At 44.1% G+C, this 17197-nt stretch overlaps 1 protein-coding gene across 4 annotated transcripts; it reads left to right on the plus strand.

Moving 5' to 3' along the window:
- The first annotated feature begins 350 nt into the window (after positions 1–350).
- On the plus strand, positions 351–17078 carry TTC23L (tetratricopeptide repeat domain 23 like). 4 transcript variants are annotated; one of them, XM_080973586.1, is made up of 12 exons: positions 351–821; positions 1754–1830; positions 2477–2608; positions 4454–4604; positions 7113–7272; positions 8349–8480; positions 9194–9371; positions 11929–12037; positions 13643–13770; positions 15306–15455; positions 16321–16403; positions 16946–17078. In XM_080973586.1, exons 3-12 carry the CDS (start codon positions 2498–2500, stop codon positions 17022–17024), a joined length of 1281 nt encoding a protein of 426 aa, XP_080829712.1. In that variant the 5' UTR covers positions 351–821; positions 1754–1830; positions 2477–2497; the 3' UTR covers positions 17025–17078. The 4 variants fall into 4 exon arrangements, with proteins under 4 accessions (XP_080829712.1, XP_080829711.1, XP_080829713.1 ...); XM_080973585.1 differs by lacking the exon at positions 351–821 and adding an exon at positions 1116–1289; XM_080973588.1 differs by lacking the exon at positions 351–821 and adding an exon at positions 1120–1289 and having other exon boundaries at positions 4481–4604.
- Positions 17079–17197: the final 119 nt, after the last annotated feature.

Here is a 17197-nt window from a genome sequence, read left to right on the forward strand (position 1 = left end):
TCGAATCCCCGCGGCGGGGCGCGCTCCCGTCGTTCGGTCCCAGCGCTTGCCAACCTAGCAGTTCGAAAGCACCCCCGGGTGCAAGTAGATAAATAGGGACCGCTTACCAGCGGGAAGGTAAACGGCGTTCCGTGTGCTGCGCTGGCTCGCCAGATGCAGCTTGTCATGCTGGCCACGTGACCCGAAAGTGTCTGCGGACAGCGCTGGCTCCCGGCCTATAGAGTGAGATGAGCGCACAACCCTAGAGTCTGGCAAGACTGGCCCGTACAGGCAGGGGTACCTTTACCTTTACCTTTACCACAACTCCCAGCACCCTTAGCGAATTACAGTTCCCAAGATTATTTGGGGAAAGCCATGGCTTTTTAAAAAGTGATATTATACTGATCCAAACATTAAGGTGTGAATGTGGTAAAGTGTTGGGACTGTAGAATCTAGGCCTGGACTTCAGCTCAGCCACAAAGCTCACTAGAGCTGCTGCATTGAGATGTGGGTTTATTGTAAAGTTTTCCTGGTAATAACACTGGCTTATCTGCCTTGATTTCTGAAGCTTTCTTTTACACTGCAGTGCCTGTTACATTACAGAGCTGCGGCCATTTAGAATTTTAAATTGTGGAAAAGAACTGTGTGCCCCAATGGTTGTCACCATGAAATTACTATGCAACTCTCAAACACAAAACTTTCCGAGCTAATAGGATTGCAAACACATTTGCTTTCTGGAAACAGCACTCAAATTCATGCTAAATTTCCACTAAGTCCCACCAGGTTTCCAGAAGTGCCTTTTATGTCCTGTGAGAGATCCCACAACACAGAGAAACGATCAGGTAAGGAAACGTGAGGATAATAGGATAAGGTGCTGTCTGAATGCAGCTCAGAGCAGGTGCACAATCTGACTCTCAGCCTTTGAGGATTTAAATGTGGCCGGGATGTGGAGAGTGGGTGTGCAGCATTTTAATTATCAGCCTCCTAAAACCCCTCAGTTGTTACTGAGCTTTCAATCCTGGTGAAAAAAAGAAAAATGGCTCCATCTAAAGGCCAAAGGTTGTTTTTCAGTCACCAGGACAACTGGGGCAACACTCTGTCGCCCTAGTGACAGCTTGGGGAGAGACACTGCTTTCACACACAGACAAAACAATCCCTTACAGAAAAGGAACTAAGGTCTCCACCCAAAAGAACCTGATTCCTAATGCCATATTTCTATGTGTGGTTAATGTAAACCTGCGAGGCAAAATCAAGTGCAGGGTGGGAAAGTTCCTCTCCACTGAGTTCCAGATCCACTGCCTTGTTCTGAGGTAGGCAACGGCTCTCGGCTAGCTGATACCTTTGCTGCCGTGAACCATTTTAGATTAATTTTGTTTCATCTGTCAGCTCCGAGGATATCACATAAACCCTTTAGACCTGTGATGTATTTAGTTGGGCGTATTTTAGGGGGAGGAAGGTGAGGAAAATAAGCAAATCTGTTGAGAAGAGAGAATTGGAGGTTTGGAGAGAGAGAGAAAAATAACAGTGTACATAACGTTGCGCCACAGCCTGCCTGTTTGTTAAGCAGCTTTACCTCAAAGCTACACAACTCCCTCATTCACTAGTCATCGCCCTTGCGCGTAATGCAAACTGTGTGGAGTCAGTTTCACACGGCAGGCTGTGAACAGCTCCAGCAATTTCCACCGTGCCATTGCTAACTGCAAAATAATAGTAATAGTAATAATAATAATACATATTAGGGACATAGCTGTCAACCTTCCCTCTTTTTCTGCAGAAAATTCCCTTATTCCAGCGCCGTTTCCCGCTGCTATCTCCGATTGTTAGATATCCCGTAGACTGTCCCCAGGACAGGTGAGGCTGCTGATCCCTTATTTTCAAATCTGAAAGTTGAAAGCTATGATTAGGGAGGGGTTTTGTCATCTGGGCAGCCCAAGTCCTCCATACACATTGCCCAAGCTGGCGTCCAGGGAAGTAATTTCAGTGCTGCTAATGCAGTAAAAACAACATGGGATGCAGCAATTATGAGTTACCAGTCTCTGCAGCCACAACAGGCGCTGTGATTCTCCAGTGGTTTGACTTCCCCCTTGGAAGTGTACTCCATTGTCTCTCAAGACAGACAGATGCCAACAACAGATTAGAACACACCTCTCAATCACCTTGAAGTGATAAGTTGCCAAATATAGCAAATTTTTCCTGCTTGCCTAAATCCTAGTTCTGTGTTTTATTGGTAACCAAGGAAGGGAATTGTTATTATTATTGCTGATGCTGGCTTTACACCCCGGGTCAGCAGCTAGTTCTGTTTTCTGTAGGGCCCTTTATAACATGTGGGTCTCTACAGCATGATACGCTCTCCCTAAGAGACAAGCCTCATGATCACAGCCATCCTTGAGTGCCAGCCATGGGTCCAAGGCAGTGCTCCACCCCCCAAAAAGGGCCAGGTTTGATCCCAAGGCTCCTAGCTGCTGACACCTACTTTATAACCTTTTAAAACTCAAAGGAAAAGCTGTGCTCAGATGAAATGAGCAGCAACCATGAAGAAAATGAAATGTGGTCCGAGCTGCTGGCTACACCAGCAACCAAGTTAATGCAAGCGCAAGAAAGGGCAGAAAGGTTTGCCGAAGAAAAAGAGGTAAGCTTATCCTTTTGTTTCCTTTCATGCCTGAATACTACTGGAAATTAATGGGTGCATATAGGATTAATTGTGGCGGATTGGGTGACCTGTAGCTAGCCACAATCTCTCAGTCTAACCGACCTCACAGGGTTGTTTTGGGGGTAAAAGAAAGAGAGGGGCGAATCCTGTATGCTGACCTGAGCTGCTTAGAAGGAAGGGTAGGATAGACCTGCAATATATGGACATGAAAGCAGGCTTCAGGTGCTCCAGAGACTTTACTCTGTGTGTGCTTGATGCTATAACATTATATCTTGATCCAGTGCTTTTTTCCTATTAAAAAAAAATGTTTAGGAGTACTCTCATTTTCCTACTCATATTGAAATACTGCCCCTCAATGAGGTCAAACTTAGATTCACAAAATGTTTAGGGGTATGCGTCCCCCATGTCCCCCTCCCCCCCAGAAAAAAGTGCTGCCTGTATCTATATATATATTTAGCTTACTTTGCCAAACCTTTATTTGGCATTACAAATATAGGCCGTCATAAAACATCCATATATAAAAAAATAAAATATATACAAATAAACAGCCATGTAAAATATGTAATAACCCTGCCAAGGGTTATCTGGCATCTGTAAAGAAGGGAAACACAAATTCAGAGAAGCTGCCTTTTCTAGGTCAGTATATTTGTCCATCTAGCCCAGTGTTTCCTGCTCCAGGGGTTCCCTCTCCGCCAGATGGTGCTGGACTACAACTCCCATCATCTCCCTGGCTATTGGCCATGCTGGCAGGGGCTGATGGAAATTGTAATCTAGCAGTGTTTGGGGGAGGCGGGTGGCGGTCATGCATTCCCCAGCCCTAGGCTACTCCAAGCAGCAGGGGCTTTCTAGGGCAGAGAGGACTGAATGTGGCCCTTAGGCCCCTATATGTGGCCTCCAGGACTCTTCCCAGACACACCCCTTCTCCTCAGGCCACGCCCCTCACCAGTTCTCCTTTGCACCCACCTTGCAGTGGCGTAGTGTGGGGGGTGCAGGGGGGGGCGGCCGCACCGGGCGCAACATCTGGGGGTTAGGGTTAGGGGGCGCAAATCCACGGGTTAGGGGGTGCAAATTACTTGCCTTGCCCCGGGTGCTGACAACCCACGCTACGCCACTGCCACCTTGAGTGGGTGCATGGCTACAGAATGTCTTTGAACTCTGATAAAGCTCCTTGATTGCCTGGATGGAGGGTAGAAAAGGAAGTGTGAGTGTGCATGACTATTACAGTACAAACGTAATAGTTATTTATTTCATAAAATTTATATACCAGGAAAAAACCTGATTGCTTTATATTTTTTGTAAAAGATAAAGCAATCAAATTATAACTTTTTTTTATTTACAATTTTTATTTTAAAGCATACAGAAAGTTAAAACCGCAGTAGAACAGACTACAGCAAGTTAAAACTCATACAAGCTTTCTAAATGACTGGGTGGGATTGTCTAAATAAGAACATCTCAGCAGGCGCTGATAAGAAGGTGCCAGCCTGATATCAATAGGCAGGGAGTTCCAAAGTGCTTGTGCTGCTGTACTAAATGAACACGTACTTATAGATGCAGTGTGGGCATGATGTAGCACTTGTAAAATACTAATATTCTTTGCTCTGCCCACTTTTGCCTCTGGCCACTGGAACATGTGCCTAGAAGAAAAAGTGGACCTCAAGTTGAAAAAGGTTTCATCCTCCCTGCTTTATGGTCTCTGGCACAGTTATTTTACCTCACCAGCTACCTGATTATTATTATTATTATTTAACTGGAGATGCCAGGGAACGGCCCTGAGATGCGGAAGAAAGAAGCGGGCAGATTGGAGAATTTCTTCCTTTTTTACAGCAAATCTTGTGTGTGTGTTTTCTCCAGGCACATAAAGCCTGCAGGGAACTGGTTCAATGTACAGCTCTGGCGAGAATTGTCTATGGAAATGGGCACTGGAAGTTGGCAGAGGCACTCGCTAATCTTGCTCATGGTTACCTTACCCTTCAAGGTAAAAAAGCTAGTATGTAATAATGATAAGATACACATGTCAGTTTGGGTAAGGAAAACACTAAGGATATACAAGATTTTCGGGCACAACCACTTTAGGATGTAATGAATGGAATACTAAACACGGGGAAATTGCCAGAATCTTGGAAAGAGGCATACATTACACTGATTCCAAAACAGGATACAAACTTATTTTTTGGATACAATGGAGGACTGAAAAATTAGGAGGATTTATAGTATGCAGTTGAAAAGGTTAACTAAAGAACCCATGGCGGGGAGAAGGGAAGTCTAGAGATTTGGGACTATCTTGTGTAATTTTTACTATTTGTGATTTTGAGTGTGAATGAATTTGTAAAATCAAATGAAAATAATTTTCCAAAAAAAGAAAAGAAAGGGAATACACAAAGAATATGATTCCAACTGCTGGTCACTTACTGTAATTATTTCATCACAAACTACAGAAGGATAGCTGTGTTGATCTGCTGCTGCAAAAGCAACAAGGAGTCTTTAACATGTCAAGAGACTAACAGACTTCTTGTGGCACAGTAAGAGCAGAAGAGTCTTCTGGATCAGGCCCATGGGACATCTAGTCTAGTGGCCAAGCAGATACCTATGGGAGTGACCTGAATGCAAAAGCACTCTCCCCTCCTGTGGTGGTTCCCAGCAACTGGCATTTATTATTATTCTGCCCCTTCTGAGAGTGGAGACTAGTAACTTTGGATAGTCTTATCCTCAATGAATTTGCTTAATCCTCTTTTGAAGCCATTCAGGTTGGCAGTAGCACCTCCTATAGTTCAGCTACGCTCTGTGTGAAGAAGTTCTTTCTTTTGACGGTCACGAACCTTTTAACATTCATCTTCAATGGATGCATAGCTGTCAACTTACAGATTTGAAAATAAGGGACCAGCAGCAATGAAAATAAGGGACCAGCAGCCAAAATAAGGGACCTGCAGCCTCACCTGTTCCAGGCACTCCAGTCTTCCTGTCCTGCTGCAGTCTGGTCAAACTCATGCTGGTAGCTTCGAGAACACTGTCCAACCAACTTTGTAACCAGAGGTTCAACTGAATAGAATCTGAATCACATGCACCACAAGGCCTATGCAGCCTCAACTTAAGATGGCTCCCCGGCCTGACTTTGCACTGCAAAGTTTGCAGCAGCACGTGCACCAAAATGGCATCCAGCATTCAAAAACCCCCTCAGCTTGCATTAACTAGCCACACACAAGGCATGCAAGCTCCACCCCCCAGTCGTTCTTAGACTTCTTATTGGGTGAGCAACACAGCCAAGCAACACAGTTGGAGCCTCCCTCCTCCCTGGCCGGCAGGGAGGGAGGGAGGGAGAGGAGCTGCTTCCTTTGAAATTTAAGGGATATCATTTAAGGGACATTTAAGGGACATCCATCAATAAGGGACAGCAGCGGGACATGGCGTTGGAATAAGGAACTGTCCCTTCAAATATGGGACACTTGACAGCTATGAATGGATGCCCATAAGTTTCAGGGTCATGATCAACGGAGAACAACTTTTCTCCATCCATAATAAATCAGGCAGTCTTTAAGGTGCCACAAGATGCTTTGCCACTTTCACAACAAAGTGCAAATTTGCAGCTAGAGGATCCAACCCTTCTGTCTGTCACCCTCCTCATCTACCACTTTGCTTTATCCATCCATTCATTCATTTCATAAAATTTGTACACCGCTGGATTGTAATAGTAACCTCAAAGCAGTTTACCAAAAAAAGAGGTTTTGAAGGAGCTGATACAGTGGTACCTCGGGTTACATACGCTTCAGGTTACATATGCTTCAGGTTACAGACTCCGCTAACCCAGAAATATTGCTTCAGGTTAAGAACTTTGCTTCAGGATGAGAACAGAAATCGTGCTCCGGCGGCGCGTCAGCAGCAGGAGGCCCCATTAGCTAAAGTGGTGCTTCAGGTTAAGAACAGTTTCAGGTTAAGTATGGACCTCTGGAACGAATTAAGTACTTAACCCGAGGTACCACTGTACGTGTATTCATAGGACAATGAGATGATCTGCCTCCAAGGCGAGATGGGATCACAGTTTTAGTCATCATGGAGCACTCATTTTGCAGCTGCTGTTCTTTTCTTCAATTTTTATGACTGGTAGTTGATATCATTGATCATTTCTTGGTGGAGACAGAGTTGGAAATATGCATTTATTCATCATTCTCAATTTAGGGCTTGCATCAGCATATTTTCCTTTCTTCCCATGTATAAATTTTCAGTTGCAGCTGCATACACAATGGCACAAAAGCTTTCAGCAACCAGTTTCTTTTCTCAAGTCCATTAATTGTTTGTGGTGGGAATAGGGCAGCTGTGGCCATGCAGACATCGACAAACTATAACTCCCATGAACCTGAATGGAACTAAACAACACCTAGGTTCTCTGTCCCTGGTTTATGAAAACATTTTTGCTTGAACTGTTTGTATGTAGTGTAGATTAGTGAACCTGTCATTCTGTGTGGTTAAAGTCATCTTTTATTTCCCCCAGGTCTTCCCATTCAGGCTATGCACCATGCAAATTCAGCCAAATGCACCATATTTGCAGGTGGAGGTGCCCCTCCAGCATCTTCAGAAGAAAAAGGAGAGTTTCTGAGCATGCTTGTGACGATCTACTATACTTTGGGTGCATCATATTTGATGCAGAAAAAATATCCTTGCAATGCAGCGATCAGAACAGGGGGATTCAGAGGCAAAATACCGAAGCAACACTGTTCAGCTGTGAAGCTCCCAGAAGTGCATAGAAAAGTCAGCCTCTAGGTCTACCTTGCAAGGTTGCTGTGAGCCTAAAACACTGCTATGAGCACCTTATAAGAAGGGAGAGATACATATGAGGCATATTAAGTTTAGTAAATAAATAGGAATCTCTAAAAAAAAATCCCCTCCGAGCTTTGTGTTCATCCACTGTCACCGCAGTCCAACATGGGTCCAGGTTTTCATACACTCATTCCTTGGTGGAGTCAAGAGCCAGACATCTAAGAGGGTACAGCATATGTAGAGGCTGAGACTGGATCAGTGCAACTGGCAAGTGAGGCTGTATGCTGGGAGACCTGGTTTTGATTTAGAAATTGAGTAGCTATGTGGCCAGCAAGCGGGGAATGAATGTGGCAGACATTCTTCTGACCAAGCACCATTGAAACCAACCAGAACTGTGCAAGAGCACATTGTTGCTCCTGTGCAGCTGCCATGTATTTGAATGGGGCTTGTGCCTCATGTCAGTTATTAGGAATGGGTGACACTTAGTTTTTCTACTTCAGGCACCACAGTGTCTGGTGCCAGCTCTCTGGACATCTAAAGAGAACGTTCTCAGGATGCTCACAAGAAGCACATCACCCAGAGTTCATTGCCAGCATCCATGAAGTCAACCCAACTGGCACTTGTGATGAACATGTAGCTGTTCAGGGCCCTGCAATGTGTAGAGCTAGCTTAGTCTCTGGATTTCTTGAATAGCGCTGCCATTAGAGATCAGCAACTTCCTTGTCCCATGGTTCATCACTACCCAAGCAGAAAAACGCCCAACTCCAGGTAAGGTAACTGATGATGCTCCAGAATCCAGGGAGCCTCACCCACCTGTCATATTTGGCCCACATGCCTAGGACCTGATAAGAATCTGCCCTGCAGAGCCAAAAAGGTTCTCTGCTCCTGTTCCAGGCAATGTTGCAGCTTTTTGTCTGTGTTGATTTTAATGGATTTTTTTAAAAAAGTTGAGTAGCCTTGACCTTTCTACTGGCAAAGAATCCTACTGCAATCTGCAGAAAGCTGAAAGGATTATGGAAGAACTGAGAGGGATGGATTGGAGAGGGACCCAGACTCCTGAACTTAAAGTATCTGAGAGAGACCTTCTTGCAGCACTGGGCAGGTAAACGAAAGACCAGTGGCCTGATAAGGGTACAGCTATTTACTGAACGACTTAAATCACATATCTAGGCTGCAATCCTATACTTAGTTACAGGGTAGCAAGTTCTCTTGAACTCAGAGGGCATGCGTTAGGCATTGCACTGCTAATGAATGTGTGTGTGCTGGGACTCCTCTTTACTCTCTAGATGAGAAAATTCCTGCCATCTAAAGGGCTTTGCAGTCTTATATGTGGCTTCCTGCAGTCAAGAATCCAGGTCCTCTGCCCAGGCCAAAATCCAGACTTTGTCCCCACATTTAGCAGCAAGTGTTTGAGGAGGGCAGCGGCACCTCTTTTAGATGGTAACACACATGCATGTGCAAGTTGCACACTGCCGTCTGGTGGTCAGCACTATTCTTGCAGCTACCTACTGGTGCTTTTCAGTGATAGAATTTGCCACTAGAAAACTTGTTTGCCGAGAGTAGAAAGTTGTATTCTGAGAGCAGAATTTGATTCATACCCTCAAGTACAAAGAAAGTCAGATATTGTTACATCTATTATACGATTATTTTTAAATTGTGTTTTTGTTGTTTTTGTACCTCTTACTAATATTCCTTTTTAAAATTGCTTTTTTATGAAAAGCGGTACACAAGAACACTAAACAAACAAATATTTTATATTTTCACATTTTTAAAAATGTGGACTTTTAGATCTAATTACTCTGTTCTGCCTTCTAGGGCAAGTTTGCAGCAAAACAAGTTAGAGTTGGCAGCCAGGCATTTTGAGAAGGCAATTGATGCTGTAATTTCAGCTGAAGGAGAGATGTCTCCAGAACTGATAAACCTCTATCAGAAGATAGCCCAAACTGAGCAAGCAAAGGGAAACCATGAAAAATCCATGGGGTATTTGTTACAGGCAAGGAACCTCATAACAGTCCAGCATGTAAACTGAGTTTGTGGTTTTGACTTTACAGAGCTACCAGGTGACATGTGTATTAAACCTCAATCTTACACCTACTTCACTGGGAGTAAGCAAAGGCTTACCTTTATTTTTATTTATTAAGATTTATGTACTGCTTAATCCTCAAAACCTCTCAGTGGTTTACATAAAATATCAGGTGTACATTCATTTGAGAAGACAGGTAAAGGGTTGTGCTGTAAAAACTACTATTGCACCATCATATTCATATATTTATAATAATCCCCTCTGTTATTGGCAGCATCTGGGCTCAAGTTCTGCTTGAGGGTTTCCCACAAGCCCCTTGTTGGCCACTGTGAGAACAGGATGCTGGACTAAATGGCCCATTGGCCTGATCCAGCAGGCTCTTCTTATGGATGCAGGTTGCCCAAATGGGGCTCAGCACCCAAAGACTTCCAATCAATTGCGGGTACCCTGCAATTACCTTATGGCAGTTCTCTGCAACCTGGTGCCCTCCAGGTGTTTTGGACTGCAATTCCCACCATCCTTGACCATTGGCCATGCTTGCTGGGGCTGATGGGAGTTGGAGTCCAAATCATCTGGAAGGCACCAGGTTGAGGAAGACTGCCTTGAGATCATGGGACCACTTTAGCTGTCATGGTCGGCCGTTGGAAACACTGCTTTCAAACGGAGTAATTCTGTGATTGCAATGTGGCAATATTTCTCCATTTTATTTATAGTGGTACCTCGGGTTAAGAACTTAATTCACTCCGGAGGTCCGTTCTTAACCTGAAACCGTTCTTAACCTGAAGCACCACTTTAGCTAATGGGGCCTCCTGCTGCCGCCGTGCCGCCGGAGCACGATTTCTGTTCTCATCCTGAAGCAAAGTTCTTAACCCGAGGTACTATATCTGGGTTTGCGGAGTCTGTAACCCAAAGCGTATGTAACCTGAAGCGTATACAACCCGAGGTACCACTGTATTCTTGGTTTATCACCCACAGTAAACAGCAACCGAGTGCTTGCATGTCTGAACGTTAAATGAGCGAATACTGAATGAAAGCCTGAACGAATGTTGTACAAAGAAATGCTACAGTGATGCTTTCATTTTCATGCATGTGCTGGTCCTTACATTTCCAAGCACTAGAAAAGGTTTGCTTTGGGGGAGAGGGATAAGCTGCTGACAACACTGGATTTGAAGACATGGCTACCAGGGCCATACTCTCTTTATTTTTATTTATTTATTATTATATTTATATCCCACCTTTCCTCTAAGGCATACATGATTCTCCCTCGCTCCATGTTATCCTCTCAAAAATCTTTCTTGGAAGGACAGATTGAAAGACAGTGACAACCCCAAGTGAGCTTCATGGCTAGGGTTGCCATACTCCCCAAAGTGAAATTCCGGACAAAGTTGTTAAAAACTGAAGGACCCTTCCTTTGTTTTTTCCTTATCTGATACTAGGAGCATCAGAGCTGCTGCAAAGTGTCAAAACGACAGCAGTAAAAGGATCGTTTATTTTGTCATGACAAAAATGGTACAGACAAGTGTTTGCCCGACGTCTGCCCCCCCTCTCTGGGCATGCCAGCCTTTTATACTCTGTAGAATGGACAGTCATCTGATTTCCGAGAAAACACGTGTTTTACAAGAAATGCCGTAAAAATTAGGTTTCGTTTTTCCATATTTGGATCAACTTCCTTATTTCACGTATTTCCAGCCCCTCATTCCTCCTGTTTTAGCCTCCCTCCCTTTGGGGTTACAATAGCACCCATGCAACCTTGCTCTTATCTCTACGCGCCTAAGCCAGACATTCCCGAGAGAGGCCTATTTTCACTGTAACATCTAAGCAAGAAGAAAAAGCCTTGTTCTTCTGGCTGGTGTAAAAACCTCCCCCCCCCTTAAAGGAAGGGGGTTTTGGGATAACATATGAGAGAGGAGAAAATGCCTCAAAGAGTTTTTGGGATCATATACAGAACAATATTTTAATGGCCCTTCAAAACAAACAAACCACCCTACTTACCATACATACAGGATTTCCTGGATATTTTGCTGATTCAGAGAAAATCTGCCTGGACACTATTTTCAAGCCTGTTTCCCGGCTGTGTCCAGGAAAATCGGAATGTATGGCAGCCCTGTTCATGGCTTAGTGGAGATTTGAATCCTGGTCTTCCAGATCCTAGCCAAACATTCTAACCACTACACCACACTGCCTCTAGAGAACTAGAGTCATAATTAGACAGCTTTGCATGCTGGGCAACGCAGGAGTGGTTTTCCAGGGGTTTTTTTTGTTGGTTTGCAGTAAACAGCTTGCCTCTTATGTGGGGCTGCATTCACAGGAGTTGTTCATGCTCTCCATCCCTAGCTATGCTGTTGGGAGAGATACAGAGCATGGGTTAGATCCGGGACCCTCAGTTTAGGATTGTGAGTAGGACTATAGGCTCTTAGAGGATTTGGCTGCCCGGATCTTTCAGGGCATAAATGAAATTGTTCGTTCAGAGCTCCAGATAGCACAGCTGCTATGATGTGAACACACTGTGTCCATCTCTTCCTGGCAGGCCCACTCCATGTCACTAGCTCTCTACAAGAAATCCAGTGCCGAAGTTGCCTCAACAGCATGGTTACTGGGGAAGGCTTATGCTGCAACTGGAGAAGTAAAGCATGCAGGTAAGGCACTGGGATGGATATGTAAGTTCTTTCCTTTGCAATGCATGTTGTATATCACTTTATGCCATTTCAACTTCCACGTTGCCAAGGAATCCTGGGAACTGTAGCTCAGTGAGATGCCAAGAATTCTGCTTCTGAATGTGCCTTCCAGCAATTCATAAAACAGGATTTGTAACAAGTAATGGCAGGTGGTTATTGCTTTCAGGCTCTTGTTTGTGGGCTTTCCAGAGGTTGTCACAGTTGAAAGCAGGATGCTGTATCAGTCGGACCCTTGCATCGGACCCAGCAGGGTTGATCTTATGTTCTTATCTATGATGTTCCTTTTCCAACCCCACTGCCATCAAGCTGTCTTGTACTAGAGACCAATTCATCACCCAGTCCACAGCTGCCTTTTCTAGCTAGAGCACAGATGGTTTGGACTCTGGACAATGATTTTTCAGCCTCAGCTGAGAATGCATTTTTCTTCACTTACTTCACCCGTGTCCTAAACCAGCTCTTCTGCCTTTAGGGACCCTCTTCTTCACTCTACTGAGTGGGACCCTGGACGTTGGACCTTCCTGCCTCCCTCTTTCCCAAATCTCCTATTTGGATTAATTTAACTAGGGTTGGCAAGAATTTAATCCAGCTCCTTCAACCCACAAAGCATATTCTCTACCACTGAGAGTTGGAACTCCTCTTATGCTTATAAGCTGTTTTACGGCTCATGCTGAAAGGATGTAGCTAGAATTTAGTTTGCTGCTGCTTAGGAGATAAGAAATAACCCAACATATAGCCCACAAGTTCTTATAATAGCTTGAAACAGCTCCCTGAGCTGGTTCTTAAATGGTTAGTCCTTCAGGATGAATGAACCGAGATGGAACAAATCATACACTTATTCATTTAAAAGGTGCATTTCACTTGATGGGAACATGTACTAAGAACCAGAGAGACTCCATTTTGTCTCTAATAGGCATTAGCTCAAATCAAGACAGGCATAACGTTAGCCTTCTCTGCAACTTTTCCACCTCAAAATAACACTACAATGAATAGGTGGGAAACTGGCAAAAAGCTGCTAACATCCTGACACCCCATCTTGTACAAATTTAGATCTTGCCCTTTGCACCTCTCCCAGTTTCCCCAAAGTGTACTGACCAACAAACTAAGCTAAAACTGTCAAGAAGTCCCGTCATCCCTTAACCTGTTTACTAAGAAGCTGTAACTGCTGGCTTTGCAAGATGAGAGACCAAAAAAAGTAGTAGATTGCCACAGGGACTGCTTACACTAAATACTGATTGCCAATAGAATCATTGTATTAATTCATGTAATTAAACTGTATAAAATGTTGGAGCACGCTGTGAAAAGACATGCAGGATTTGGAACTTGATTCTCCTGTACCTTCTTACTGCAGTCTGAATAAATCCTCTTTTACTTCCCTGGTGTGATTATTGACTCATCACCCCAGCACTGGACTTTTGTCCATAACAACATCATCATCATCATCATTTATTATTTGTACCCCGCCCATCTGGCTGGGTTTCCCCAGCCACTCTGGGTGGCTTCCAACAAAGATTAAAAATACATTAAAATGTCACACATTAAAACATATTATACTGCTCGTTTTTCTAGAGGCTGCTGAAATATACTTCCATGAGAGTCTTGAGGCCTACAAGTCAGCACTGGGGACGAACCATTCTCGGACAATCAGTGCCCTGGAAGACTTCAGTAAATGGCTTGGGCGAGTAGGGAAAAGAAAGGTAACAGCAGTTCCAGTGGGACACAGGTGTAAGCCTTTCAGCTGAAAAAGAGCACATAAGGGTGGGTGTGTTCAGCTGATACCATTACCAGCTTGCAGGGGAGTGTGGATTGCCTAGACCAGGGATGGGAAACCTGTGTCCCTCCAGATATTGTTCAGCCTGAAACTCCCATCATCCCTGGTGCTATCAGCTGTTCTAGCGGGGGCTGATGGGAGTTGAAGTCCAGCGATCTCCGGAGTGACACCATTTCTCTCTCTAGGCACAGGCGGAGGAAGGGGGTGCGGGGGGTGCAGTCCGCCCCGGGTGTCATCCTTGAAGGGGGTGACACCGCTGCCCCGCCCCCTGGGATGCTTGCCCCGCCCCTGCAGGCGGCTAGCCCCACCCCTGGGTGCACAGCATGTGCGCCACTCTGGGTGCTGGAGCAGCTAGCTCCACCTGTGTCTCTAGGGTGGCCACTTACGCATTGCTAGAAAAGAGGAAACACACCAACAAAAGAAGAGGACATTGATTTACATAAAAATAGCATGTTTATTTATTTCATAAAATTTATACACCACTTGGTTGTAAAAAGCCTCAAAGCGCTTTACAAAAAGATGGTAATTTATAGGTGCAAATTTAGAAATAACTGCTATAAATCAATTAGAAGAAGAACACTACTTTTCACCATAATGGTGAAGACTGTGAACAGGGGACTTGCTTACGCATCTAGGTATCTGCAAACTCAAGACCCCTCCTGCTCTCCCTTCTTAATGTTTAAACTAGACAGCCTTTCCAATAGAGTCCTGTCCACAGCCACCCTATCCTCATCCCTGCCTGCTACTTTCCTGGTGCCAAGCAGGGACAGCATGGGATTTTTTGATGCCTGAAGTGAATTGAAATGTTGCGCTGCTGCCTTTTTGGCTGATAAACTTATTTTGGATGTCTACGGGGTGGCAAGATACATTCCACAGACATCTCTCTCTTTTCGGGGTGTGTGAGAGAGAGAGAGAGAGCGAGAGAGCGATAGAAACAACCCAGAGGAGAATGTAAGGCAGAAAATACTGGCCAAAGTTACCCAGTTGTTTCCTATTGCCATGACAGCTTGGTCTCATGTATAAATCTGATTTTAAGTCATTCAGCACTATGACAGTATAAGGTCCTCGTGTCTTTATAGATCAGTCCATCTTATAATAAAACCAAAGCTTGCCTCATAAGAAAATAGAACCAACACTGCAATCCTATACTTGTTTACTCAGTCACATTGAGTTCAATGGTGGTAACTGGGTATAGGACTGCAGCCTTGCTGAATTTCTATTGCTGAGATCCAGCAGTAAATCAACAGTGCTGAATTTCCAGATCATTAAGTTGGTTCAGAAATGGGTGTTATTTCATTAAGGGAATGGAAACAGTTTCTCCTTAACAGTGTGTGTGTGTGTGTGTGTGTGTGTGTGTGTGTGTGTACACCCCTAACACAACACGGAACCCCCCAGAGATAACTGATATATTCATGTTATATAGCAATTAAGACATTGCAATGGAATCTTTTTCTTATTCAGCAAGCCTACAACTTACTCAAAGAGTCATTTATATCTCAGCCTGATCCCTGCAGTGATTTTAATGAACAAGCAATTGAAAGATTGTATATTATGGGCTGCATCTGCCTAGCAGAGATGAAGATAAAGGAGGCTTTTCAGCTGCTCAGTAAGGTAATCAATTGCCATGTTTTTGTGCAATCACACTGCAAGTTTAAATGAAGGCAGCTCTTTTTCTATAAAAAAGGGTGAAAATTCCCTATAGAAGGTAGATACTATATTTTCAAGGGCTAGGTCCCAAACAATTAAAATGATCTCCTAAGTAAGCCTCCCAGAATTGGGTACTTTCTAGCTGTTGTTGGACTACAACTCCTATCACCCATGACCATTGGCCAGTTCTGGCTTAGATTTTTAGAGTCCAATGACATTTGGAAGCCCCAAGTTGGGGAGGCTGTCCATAAACCCTTACATAGGAACCAGCTCCCTGAGAGATTCCATCACTACCCTGATCACCACAGATTCTGGGCTGGGCAATGGAATTCAACGGAACTGATACACTGCCCAGTTACTGAACAGCTGCTAAAGAGCTATGAATATTTTTTGGGGAGAGGGGAAATCTGTTGTAAAGCAGGTATGGGGAACCTGTGACCCTCGAGATATAGTTGGGCTCCAACTCCCATCAGACCCAGCCAGCACAGCCAATGGTCAAAGATGGTGGGAGTTACAGTTCAGCTACAGCTGGAGCACCACAGGTTCCCCATTCATGTTGTAAAATTCCAGGGCCCAAGCCTGCACCTAGGTTCTAATGTTCAACTCAGCCCATGAGGCACCACCACACCTTGTCCGAAAGAGGAAGCTACAGGAGGACCAACTGTGTTAGTAAGATAGCCTCTTAACCACAGTTAGGTCAGAGTAGGTGCATTTTCCAGATTGTTTTACTTTAACCTACGCTAGGAAGCAATGCTGTCCGCTGTACATACTGGGATGAACAGAATAACGAAAAGGAAATAATGGCCTCTTTCCCTTTACATCCATGTAGTGTGAGCAGATCCAGGTTGCTATCTATGGCTCCCGTCACAGGAAATCGAAAAAGATACGAGAGCTCCTGGACATGCTGAAGATGTAAGTTTCATCAGGAGTTTAGGCTGTACTATGGGGGGTGCAGGAAAAATCACAAACAACAGAATGTCTAGGCTTCAAATCTGGGTTTCAGAGTGTGACTCTGCCTACCTTTGCCTCTTCAAAGTTGAGAAGATGGCTGGCCACTCATCAGAGAACAGAACCACACTTGCCACAGAGGGTGGATTTGTCCAAGCCTCTGTTTAAATATGCTCCAAGAGCAGCCTTTATATTATAAACATATTTAAATCCTATTATTAAAAACAATTAAAAACCATAACAATAAATATAAAGTAAATAAATGAGAGCTTAACAGCACGTGTTTAGTAGCACAATTGTCCTATGAAGAAGTATTTTATTTTCTTCAGCTTAGCCTGGACAGCTCAGAATTTGCAAGACAGCAATTGTGTTTTGCCAAATGAAAGTTTCCCCGCCCCCTCAATTGTGTCTTGCCAAATGAAAGTTTTTTTCCCTCAACTAAAAATGATTTTTACATTAGGTATGAAAAACTGTTGGGAGAAGGTAAAACTTCTCCTTTTCTGCAGGGTTCCTGCTGTACATGAAGGGACCAACATGAAACAGAAGAGAGAGACACTGCTACGCTGCTCAATCCCTGATCTCTAGACAAACGGCAAGACTAGTCACTGGAAACAAGGAAATATATCCCTAATGCACCATGAGAAAAGCAAGGCTGCAGCAATCAGGTTATTAGCTAATTATGTCATAGCCTGTAGCCCAATTGTGCATATTAATTGTACATGGAAAGATACTTTGCCCTGGTGCTGCTCTTAGATGGA

Source organism: Podarcis pityusensis (genome assembly GCF_964106645.2).
Source record: "Podarcis pityusensis genome assembly, chromosome: 11".
In the NCBI taxonomy this organism is placed as follows: domain Eukaryota; kingdom Metazoa; phylum Chordata; class Lepidosauria; order Squamata; family Lacertidae; genus Podarcis; species Podarcis pityusensis.